Here is a 10601-nt window from a genome sequence, read left to right on the forward strand (position 1 = left end):
ACCATAATATGCTTTTAACAGTTTACTGAAAAAATGTTTCCTGCAGTTTAGCTCCAAAATGAAAATGAAATGGTTTCATTTTGTGTATGTCAAGGGTGTCCACTTTATAGAAATTCAATTTTAAAACATTGTTGAAATGACAAACCACTGGAAATACAGGTCTATCTAACCTCTAACTCATTAACAATGTTCATTGCTGTTGTCCTTAAACTTTTCAGAAATTTTAATTAAGAAAATAAAGCAATTGTTCCCTAGACTCATCTTTTGTGTTCTGTTCGCTGTGAATCAGAAAGGTGCTGTTCTTGAAGTCCAGTCAGTCTCTGTTATCTTTCTTCCCAAGAGGAATTCCATCTAATTCCATCAAACTTCTTTTTCTTCTGCTCGCCTAAGGATGAACTGAAATGAAGCAATTAGTATTTCAGTGGCAGAAAATAGGCTGTCATATATACCTCTCCAGTGCTTTTGATGCACAAATGGTGTCCTGCCGAAACATTCTTCTGTTTGGTAATGTTGGGCAGTTTCAAAAGAAGCTTATCAAAAATCTATTTTGTAGATAATGAAAGAAAATAATAAAATCAGAGTAAGAATTATTATCCAGACTTATCTTTCTGTTCTCTTTCAATAAGAACGGTGTCATTAATGAAGTCCAGTCGGTCTCATTCCTTCTCTCTTCCCAAGAGGCTGCCCGTCTAATGCTGCTGAAAACTCCATTGTCCATTCTGGGAATGCTGTGCTGTTCAGATAGTGTCAACAAATTTAAGAAATGGTTCACATCTTTAAATCTTTTTTTGTTTTGTTTAAAGCATGTGGCATTTTTTAGCAGTAACAAATGGAACAGGAACAGGAGCAGGAAGCTAAAAACACAACGGAGCCAGGCACAACCAGGACCCGGGCTCACACGATGCGGAGATCAGGTGCAGAGCCTCGAGTGAAATGAGCACCTGGCTTTTAAAGTTGAACTGAAACAGGGTAGGAACAAGGAACAGATGCGGGGAATGAGGCAAATCAGGAAGGGCTGGAGCGCCCTTAAGAGTAGGGGTTTGTGATTGTGATACAGGTTGGCATATTTATTTTATTTTATTAGGTAGATTCTTTTCAACATGCTTTTACATAATATGTTGTAACAATGATTTCAAAAAGAAACTACAGAAGCCTTACAAATTAAAAATATCTCACCGTGCCAATGTGTCTTCAGGCTTCCCATGTACAAAAAGGCCCAAGGACTCCAGCAGTCTTACAACCACTGTCCTGTTTGCCTCACCAGACACGATCTCTATTCTGTTGTAATCCACGATGACCCCGTTTTTCAGGTGATTTATCATGTCCTTCCTCGCCTGTTGAGAGGTCATCCTGATCTCCTCTGCCGTGGAGAGGCAGAGGAGATAAAAGCTTTATTTTATGATCATTCGTCCAACCACTCCAGAGATTGTCCTTCTCCATTAAACGACTTCCTGGAGACACCGTAATCATATAGGAGCTCTTCTCCCACTACAATCTCTCTTTTTGCCAAGAACAGAATTGTTATGTCAGTCTTTTCGTCAATTACAAAAGATTCTTTAATTGGTCTGAGGTTGGCTTTTTTGTTTGAATGATTTATGCGCCTTCCAATTGTGTCCATATCCGGGTGGCAGGTGCAGTGTTCTTCACGCGAATCAATGCACATTTTTTGTTTAGGTCCATCAAAAAAGAATAGATATCCCATGTCTCCTTCTGCCATCTGTGCCATTAGGGCTTCTCCAGCTGTCTTTGTGATAACCTTGCCATGGTAATCACATACCACCTCTCCCTTCTGGAAACGCCTGGAAGTTATAACCTTCTTCCCTTTCACAGGATCGTCAACGATGTGCAGGCCTCTCCAGGTTTGGAGTTTTACCAGATTTTCAATGTCCTTGCCATTTGGTTGGACTTCTACATGCGGCTTCCAGTTCTGAAGTACCTCGGACACAGCTGGTGTATTGGTTGACCATCCCATTTTTTCTATATAATGGGTCACTTGGCTTTCTGTTGGTAACCGTCTATTGTATTGATCTGTAGTGAGATATCAGAAATCCACCCAAAGAATATATCCAGTAATAGACTCTTGAAATATTACTCTTTAAAAAGGGAAGAAATCCTGTTCTTACCGAATATGTTCTGTTGCCTCCTTTTCCTCTGCTCAGCTCTCCATCTATTGTAACAGTGGCGATCGTGAATGCCGGTCACTCTCAGGCGCTCTTTCTTTCTAGGAGGCTGCCCATCTAATGTCACGGGAAAAATCTGTATCAGCTTCTGGAAGGCTGCAGCATCATCCATCTTTGGGCATCTATATGCAGCAGCTGCCACAGTGGACCTATTTATAAAAAGAAAACTTAAATATCTCAGATCTAAGACAGAGTGGCTAAAAGGTAACTGAAAGAGGGATATTGAATTAAAACTTACCGTATAGCAGCTGTACGTTCTTGTCCATAGCCTGAAGATTGCTCTCCTGATGATGAACTGAAGTTTAAAAAAATATGAGAAATTTATGTTTATCCTAAATATTGACTTTCAAATACTGAATTTGGATATCACTGTGACACTTACAGAGATCCTGCTTCTACAATGCCATGAATTAGTTCGCTGGCTGAGCACATGTCCTCATCTGTCAGCCTTCTGGCTAGGTTTTCAACAGTTCCATTTGAAACACCTAAATAATCATTCAGGACAGTTTTCTGATCAATAGGTAGCTTCTTTATTTCCATTTCAAATGCCCTTCTTGCAACATAGCAAGTAATCAGTGGTAGGTGGTACCTGCAAAACAAACATATATAAAATAGTTGTTTTCAAGCCACAGAAAAGTAAAAAGAAAATACATCAAAATAATTATATAATTCAATTTACTTCTCATGCAGTCTTCGCAGATCATAGGTAGGATTGTGAACTGGTTCTCCTCCTGCATACACAAAAAAATGTTCTATTTCCATCCTGCAGTTTGCATCACAGCGTAAGTTAATGAAGTAGCAGTGAAACATCTGAGAAAATAAAAAAAATAAAAATGCAGTTTAAATGCAGTATTCTTCACATACCATTGAATGCTAAAGACAGTTTTTAGCAATGAAATATCAAAATATAACCTTCAACTCACCTTTTCCTCTTCTTCATTTAGTGCAAAGGAAGCTAGTCGCTGAGTTGCAGCCATGCGCTCTTTGACAGAGATTATTACCCTGTTTTGCCCACTTTTATTCACAACAATTTTTCGCCGTATCCAATCCAGGACCTGAATTCAGAAGATTTTTTTAGTACAAATATTAATTAAAAACAATTTCTCGAAAAGAACATCTATAATCAAAATTCTTGGTTGTATGAAGGGATGCTTACTGTCATATTCTTTACCACCCCTGGGCGCTGAAGGTGCTTCAGCTGGAGAATGGCCTGCAGGTAAAGCATCACAACAATCCGTTCACTTGTGGTGATGTCTGCAGAGGCGTGTGTCTTGCCCAGTATCCGCTGCACATCTTTCTTTGCAACACTCAACACCTTCAAGCAATCGCTTAGTTTAGGTGGAGGACTCTGCAGCTGTGTTAGTCTGGGGGAGAGAGAACAATACTATCAGCCTCCAAAAGGCAAAATTCATGTGTTTGAATAGAAAAGCAAGTACAAGTTGAACCAACATTTAATAAGTAAAGTACCTCTTTCTGGTTATTTCCTGTCTGACACTCTTGTTGTTTCTCTTTTTTATATCCTTTAGATTGCTCTGGAAGTCTATTAAACTCTTAGCTAGACTGGGATCCTCCACTTGCAGGTTAGTGTTTTTTCGGATGAAGAGCAGGAATCTGCTGATATTAATGATATAACCTGCAATGGTCTGGTGAGACAACCCAGTCATCTTCAACTGGGAAACAAATGTCTGCATTTTGGAAAGGTCCTTCAGAAAACTTAAGGAAACATCTGATGGATCCATAAAAAACAGGAACCTGGAGACATTTTCAACCTGAAAAACATATATAGAGAAAGTCATTATTTTTATGACCAACATCCTGTGAAGTTTAAGCCGAGTAAAACCATGTACCAAATACCTACCTCCTTGGAGCAGTTTACCATTCCCAGGCCCTGGATAAGGTATTGTTTAAAGCCAGCCAGGAGAGGAGAATCAAGAGAGTGTTTTCTGTAAAGTCCAGCCAGGGCAACTCTTTTTCGGAGAGCTTTTAGATTACCTTTAACTGACACCCTGTAGATATAAGACACATGGACAATTACATGTATTATAAGTGTTTCCGTTTTCTTAGTTGGCTTCTGGGAGAAAATGGCTTTAGATGTGGCCCTGTGTGAATGTGTATATCTACCAATTCACTGACATCCCAATTAAGGCTACATTTTTTCTTGCCTCTGTGAAACAAAATCTAATTTTATACATACAACGTGCAAATAAAAAATAAAGCACTAGAAACCCTATTGAGCAGAGAGTCTTACTGTTCCCCATCTTCCCCTTCCTCCTCCGCTTCTGCTTCAGTTTCTGGAGCAGCCTCTGGCATCTCTTCCTCCTGGACAGTGGCCTCTTGCTCAGGGCCGCTGGAATGCAGGTAGATTCTTTTCAACATGCTTTTACATAATATGTTGTAACAGTGATTTCAAAAAGAAACTACAGAAGCCTTACATATTAAAAATATCTCACCGTGCCAATGTGTCTTCAGGCTTCCCACGTACAAAAAGGCCCGAGGACTCTAGCAGTCTTACAACCGCTATCCTGTTTGCCTCACCAGACACAATTTCTATTCTGTGGTAATCCACGATGACCCCGTTCTTCAGGTGATTCATCATGTCCTCCCTCGCCTGTTGAGAGGCCATCCTGATCTCTTCTGCCGTGGCGTGCTTCATACACGCCCTCTTCAAGTGAGCAGGAAGCTGATCAAAAGTATTCAGGCACATCTTGCACACCAGGGGAATCCTCGCGGGTTTCCTTTGAAAATAAATTATACCATCTGTGTATAGAAACAAGCTAAGACTGATTTCTTAAATTATCCTTAATTTTCTCTCTCATAGTTTGAGCATAATGATTTCATTGTATTTATATAAGAATTGGTCATTGCTCCAAAATAAATAATGGTTTCATAAAAAAGTGAACACTTACTTGGTCTCAGTCACAGACTTTCCAATAGGAGCCATTGTGGAGTTCAGCAACTGCAGGTCCTAGAAGTGGGGAAGGAATTTTAAAAGAGAAATTGAATTACAATACAGAAGGAATGGCTGAGGGATCACTGAAATATATATATATACAAATTCCAAAGACTGAGTCCATATAGAAACAACTACCTTTCATATTCAGTATAAGATGGAAGATGAATTGGCCCTGAAAATCCACTGCAATGAGAAACTGCTCATGCCATTGCATATGAACAAACATACATTCTCATCTATATTCATTTGCAGTTACACTATTGCAATTAATCAATTAATCACATGATGAGATTCTTGATATTAGATTAGTAAAAACAATATCAATGCACTGAGAGACGCTTAAGAATAAAGATGCATCTGCCTGACTGCATATTAGTTTTAAAAGGTTATCAGCAAATGCATTTAAAAGTAAAAATATAAAGTCTTACCTCTTGATCGTAGTGGTGATTCAATATCCAGGACCTTAGTCAAGTCTCAGAGTTACTGTACCTCCTGTCTCGATTGCAGGTGAAAAGTGAAAGTTATATTGCACTCAGCAGAAAGTTACCCCGAGCAAAGACTCCACCCCTCCCAGAAAACAGCACTCCCCTTTGGCAAAGCAGTGGGTGGAGGAAGCCTTTGCTACCATTATCAAACACAGAAATCGTTATAATTTAATTTTAAAAACATGGCTAAGCATGGGTTTAAAGTATATTCAACGGTGCAAGTGCATTCAAAGAAATAGAGTTTCCCAAGCCCTCAGAAAGAATTGCCATTTCTAAAGATGTCTAGTTTCAAGCATTAACATCCAAAGTACCTGTCTTAGCTGGAGCAGGGAGTTTGCTAAGCCACCTGAAAGAATTACCATATCCAAAGATGTCTAGCTTCAAGCATTAACATCCAAAGTACCTGTCTTAGCTGGGCCAGGTAGTTTGCCAAGCCATGTGAAAGAATTACCATTTCCAAAGAAGTCTGTTGTAAGCCAGGTTCAATCATGACCATCCAAAGTACCGGTCGTCCCTTGGGGCGAGAGGGTTTCCTGTGTGTCTAGGATGTGTACTTCCCTTAAATAAAGGGTGAATATGGGTACCATAGGTATTAAATCTCTCAAAGCTCAGAGTTAAACTAAAAAACCCTTGGTAAGTGTGTTATAACATGGATGGGTATTTATAGTCCAGTGCCTCCTATTTGGTGTCCCCTGAAGGCGTTTTGAACCCAGCAGGTGACACTGATTTAGTTTTACTTGGCCCTGATTATACAATAAAGGATAAGTAACCAGAAAGAGGTGGTATTTCGATTTTACAGTACATAAAAAAATACATACTTTCCACAGCTCAGCATGCACATGCTATTAGATTAGATATTAGATATTAGATTAATAAAAAATATCAAGGCACTGAGGCTAATTAATAAAGATGCTTTTGACTGACTGGACCTTGGAGCAAGGTGTGTAAATTACAACAGACATCTTTAGAAATGGTAATTCTTTCAGGTGGCTTGGCAAATTTACTGCCCCACCTAAGACAGGTACTTTGGATGTTAATGCTTGAAACTAGACATCACAACTGATCGTATTTTACTAGAGATTCTGTTTGGGATTCAGATGTGCATTCGGACAGCAATCCCTTTCAAGAAATGATACGTTCTGGATGAGGTCAAAGGTGCTGGAACACTGTATTTAGGATGCGATTGTGTGTCTCCTGCTTCAACGCAGTGATATACTGTATATTGATGTGCTCCTGTAATTTCTTGGTACATGCCCAGGGCAGTAAGCAGTCTGAGGATTTATTTCCAGACGGCATAGAGCAGTGAAGCAGTGAAGTAGTGCAACACACTGGATCATTATATTATTAGAATCTATTTGTTTAACATGCACGGGTCTGTCTCAATGGATGCAGTGCTCCTGAAAGGGCTCTCAAACCCTGCATTTCAGATGCCTAGCTGTATCCCTCACATGTGGCACCTCAGAATGACTTCTACTTTATTCTACTTAAATTATTACATTATACACAATTTGAGTTCATTTTTAAAAGTAAAGGGTAATGAAAGGAATGAAAGATATGTAGCAATCACATTGTAACAGGGGTGACAGTGACTTTTTGCTTGTACTAAGCATTAGTACCTAAGTCCACTAGTGGACTTCTGGTACCTTTAGGGTACGGTGTTCCCTGAAGGGCTCTCAAACCCCGCATTTCAGATGCCCAGCTGTATCGCTGATGTGTTGCACCTCAGAATCACTTTTAAACCTTACATCTGGTATCTTTAATCCCTATTGCTCAACACATGGTGAAAGTATTGCATACATGTGTCTGAAAATGAGCAATGGGCCCCTGAGAGACTCATTTGCCTGATTCACAAATGATCACATTTGACTAGAGATTCTGTTTGGGATTCAGTTGTGCATTCTGACAGCAATCCCTTTCAAAAAACGATACATTCTGGATGAGTTCAAAGGTGCAGGAACACTGTATTTAGGATGTGTTTGCAGATATTCTGTGTCTCTAGCTTCAACACAGTGATATTCTTGATATTAGATTAGTAAAAACAATATCAATGCACTGAGAGACGCTTAAGAATAAAGATGCATCTGCCTAACTGCATATTAGTTTTAAAAGGTTATCAGCAAATGCATTTAAAAGTAAAAATGTAAAGTCTTACCTCTTGATCGTAGTGGTGATTCAATATCCAGGACCTTAGTCAAGTCTCAGAGTTACTGTACCTCCTGTCTCGATTGCAGGTGAAAAGTGAAAGGTATATTGCACTCAGCAGAAAGTTACCCCGAGCAAAGACTCTACCCATCCCAGAAAACAGCACTCCCCTTTGGCAAAGCAGTGGGTGGAGGAAGCCTTTGCTACCATTATCAAACACAGAAATCGTTATAATTTAATTTTAAAAACATGGCTAAGCATGGGTTTAAAGTATATTCAACGGTGCAGGTGCATTCAAAGAAATAGAGTTTCCCAAGCCCTCAGAAAGAATTACCATTTCTAAAGATGTCTAGTTTCAAGCATTAACATCCAAACTACCTGTCTTAGCTGGAGCAGGGAGCTTGCTAAGCAACCTGAAAGAATTACCATATCCAAAGATGTCTAGTTTCAAGCATTAACATCCAAAGTACCTGTCTTAGCTGGGCCAGGTAGTTTGCCAAGCCATGTGAAAGAATTACCATTTCCAAAGAAGTCTGTTGTAAGCCAGGTTCAATCATGACCATCCAAAGTACTGGTCGTCCCTTGGGGCGAGAGGGTTTCCTGTGTGTCTAGGATGTGTACTTCCCTTAAATAAAGGGTGAATATGGGTACCATAGGTATTAAATATCTCAAAGCTCAGAGTTAAACTAAAAAACCCTTGGTGAGTGTGTTATAACATGGATGGGTATTTATAGTCCAGTGCCTCCTATTTGGTGTCTCCTGAAGGCGTTTTGAACCCAGCAGGTGACACTGATTTAGATTTATTTGGCCCTGATTATACAATAAAGGATAAGTAATCAGAAAGAGGAGGTATTTCGATTTTACAGTACATAAAAAATACATACATTCCACAGCTCAGCATGCACATGGTGATATTCCTGATATTAGATTAATTAAAAATATCAAGGCACTGAGGCTAATTAACAAAGATGCTTTTGACTGACTGGACCTTGGAGCAAGGTGTGTAAATTACAACAGACATCTTTAGAAAAAGTAATTCTTTCAGGTGGCTTGGCAAATTTACTGCCCCACCTAAGACAGATACTTTGGATGTTAATGCTTGAAACTAGATATCACAACTGATCGTATTTTACTAGAGATTCTGTTTGGGATTCAGATGTGCATTCGGACAGCAATCCCTTTCAAGAAATGATACGTTCTGGATGAGGTCAAAGGTGCTGGAACACTGTATTTAGGATGCGATTGTGTGTCTCCTGCTTCAACGCAGTGATATACTGTATATAGATGTGCTCCTGTAATTTCTTGGTACATGCCCAGGGCAGTAAGCAGTCTGAGGATTTATTTCCAGACGGCATAGAGCAGTGAAGCAGTGAAGTAGTGCAACACACTGGATCATTATATGATTAGAATCTATTCTACTTAAATTATTACATTATACACAATTTGAGTTCATTTTAAAAAGTAAAAGGTAATGAAAGGAATGCATTTTCATAAGAAAGATAATATCGATATGCATGTGATAATCGTCCTTATATCATGTAGTGCGTCATTTGCACACTTTGTGGGCTTGAAATACAAAGAAAATCATGTTCTATGGTACAAGATAAATACAAAACTTAAGCTTGTTTAAATTAGATTTGTTTATAAAGCATAAGCATTACATTACATTAATATATGTGAAAATAACATTTTAGAATCATACGTTTAGTATATTTAGTCCCTAATGCTGAAGGAAATGATCATTTGTTTAACATGCACAGGTGTGTCTCAAAGGATGCATTGCTCCTGAAGGGCTCTCAAACCCTGCATTTCAGATGCCTAGCTGTATCCTTCAAATGTGGCACCTCAGAATGACTTCTAACCTTACCTGTGGTGTCTATAATCCCTATTGCTTAATGCATGGTGAAAGCTTTGTATATATGTGTCTAACAATAAGGAATGGGCCCCTGTGACACTCATTTGCCTGTTTCACAAATTATCATATTTTACTAGAGATTCTGTTTGGGATTCAGATGTGCATTTGGACAGCAATCCCTTTCGAAGAATGTTACGTTCTGGATGAGGTCAAAGGTGCAAGAACACTGTGTTTAGGATGTGTTTGCAGTGATTCTGTGTCTCTAGCTTCAACACAGTGATATATATATATATATGCTCAGTGATTTATAGGTACATGCCCAGGGCAATAAGTAGACTGAGGATTTATTTCCAGACGGCATAGAGCTTTGATGCAGTGAAGTAGTGCAACACACTTTATCATTACATTATAAGAATCTATTCTACTTAAATCATTAGGTAGGTTAGGGTTACGGTTAGGTGCAGGAGCACTGTATTTAGGATGTGTTTATATATATATATGCTCACTGATTTTTTGGTACATGCCCAGGGCAATAATCATTATGAGGATTTATTTCCAGATGTGCTAGAGGTAGTGTTGTGAAATACTTCATCACACTGGATTGCAGGTTTAAACCCCCTGCACTCTTACTCCTTAAAAACCAACAAATGCAGATATGTAGCAATCACATTGTAACAGGGATGACTGTGACTTAATTCTTGTACTAGTAAACTTCTGGTACCTTTAGGGTACGGTGTTCCCTGAAGGGCTCTCAAACCCCGCATTTCAGATGCCTAGCTGTATCGCTGATGTGTTGCACCTCAGAATCACTTTTAAACCTTACCTCTGGTATCTTTAATCCCTATTGCTCAACGCATGGTGAAAGTATCGCATACATGTGTCTGAAAATGAGCAATGGGCCCCTGAGAGACTCATTTGCCTGTTTCACAAATGATCATATTTGACTAGAGATTCTGTTTGGGATTCAGTTGTGCATTCTGACAGCA

At 39.1% G+C, this 10601-nt stretch overlaps 1 protein-coding gene across 1 annotated transcript; it reads right to left on the reverse strand.

Moving 5' to 3' along the window:
• Positions 1 to 1402: 1402 nt before the first annotated feature.
• Positions 1403 to 4833, reverse strand: LOC148806932 (uncharacterized). The gene is made up of 7 exons (XM_088909585.1): positions 4631 to 4833; positions 4039 to 4186; positions 3648 to 3823; positions 3423 to 3544; positions 2419 to 2475; positions 2124 to 2315; positions 1403 to 2028 (listed from the first exon to the last, which is right to left on the reverse strand). Exons 1-7 carry the CDS (start codon positions 4831 to 4833, stop codon positions 1403 to 1405), a joined length of 1524 nt encoding a protein of 507 aa, XP_088765711.1.
• Between the last annotated feature and the right edge of the window lie 5768 nt (positions 4834 to 10601).

Source organism: Atractosteus spatula, unplaced genomic scaffold (genome assembly GCF_055471065.1).
Source record: "Atractosteus spatula isolate fAtrSpa1 unplaced genomic scaffold, fAtrSpa1.hap1 Scaffold_43, whole genome shotgun sequence".
Lineage (NCBI taxonomy): Eukaryota > Metazoa > Chordata > Actinopteri > Semionotiformes > Lepisosteidae > Atractosteus > Atractosteus spatula.

Coding starts and splice junctions, on each gene's coding strand:
- LOC148806932 (XM_088909585.1), bottom strand. CDS start 4,833: ATGAAGCACGCCACGGCAGAAGAGATCAGGATGGCCTCTCAACAGGCG. Junction 4,187..4,630: donor CCTGAAGACACATTGGCACG/GTGAGATATTTT, acceptor TTATATCTACAG/GGTGTCAGTTAAAGGTAATC. Junction 2,476..3,422: donor CTCTGCAGACATCACCACAA/GTGAACGGATTG, acceptor TTTAAACTTCAG/TTCATCATCAGGAGAGCAAT.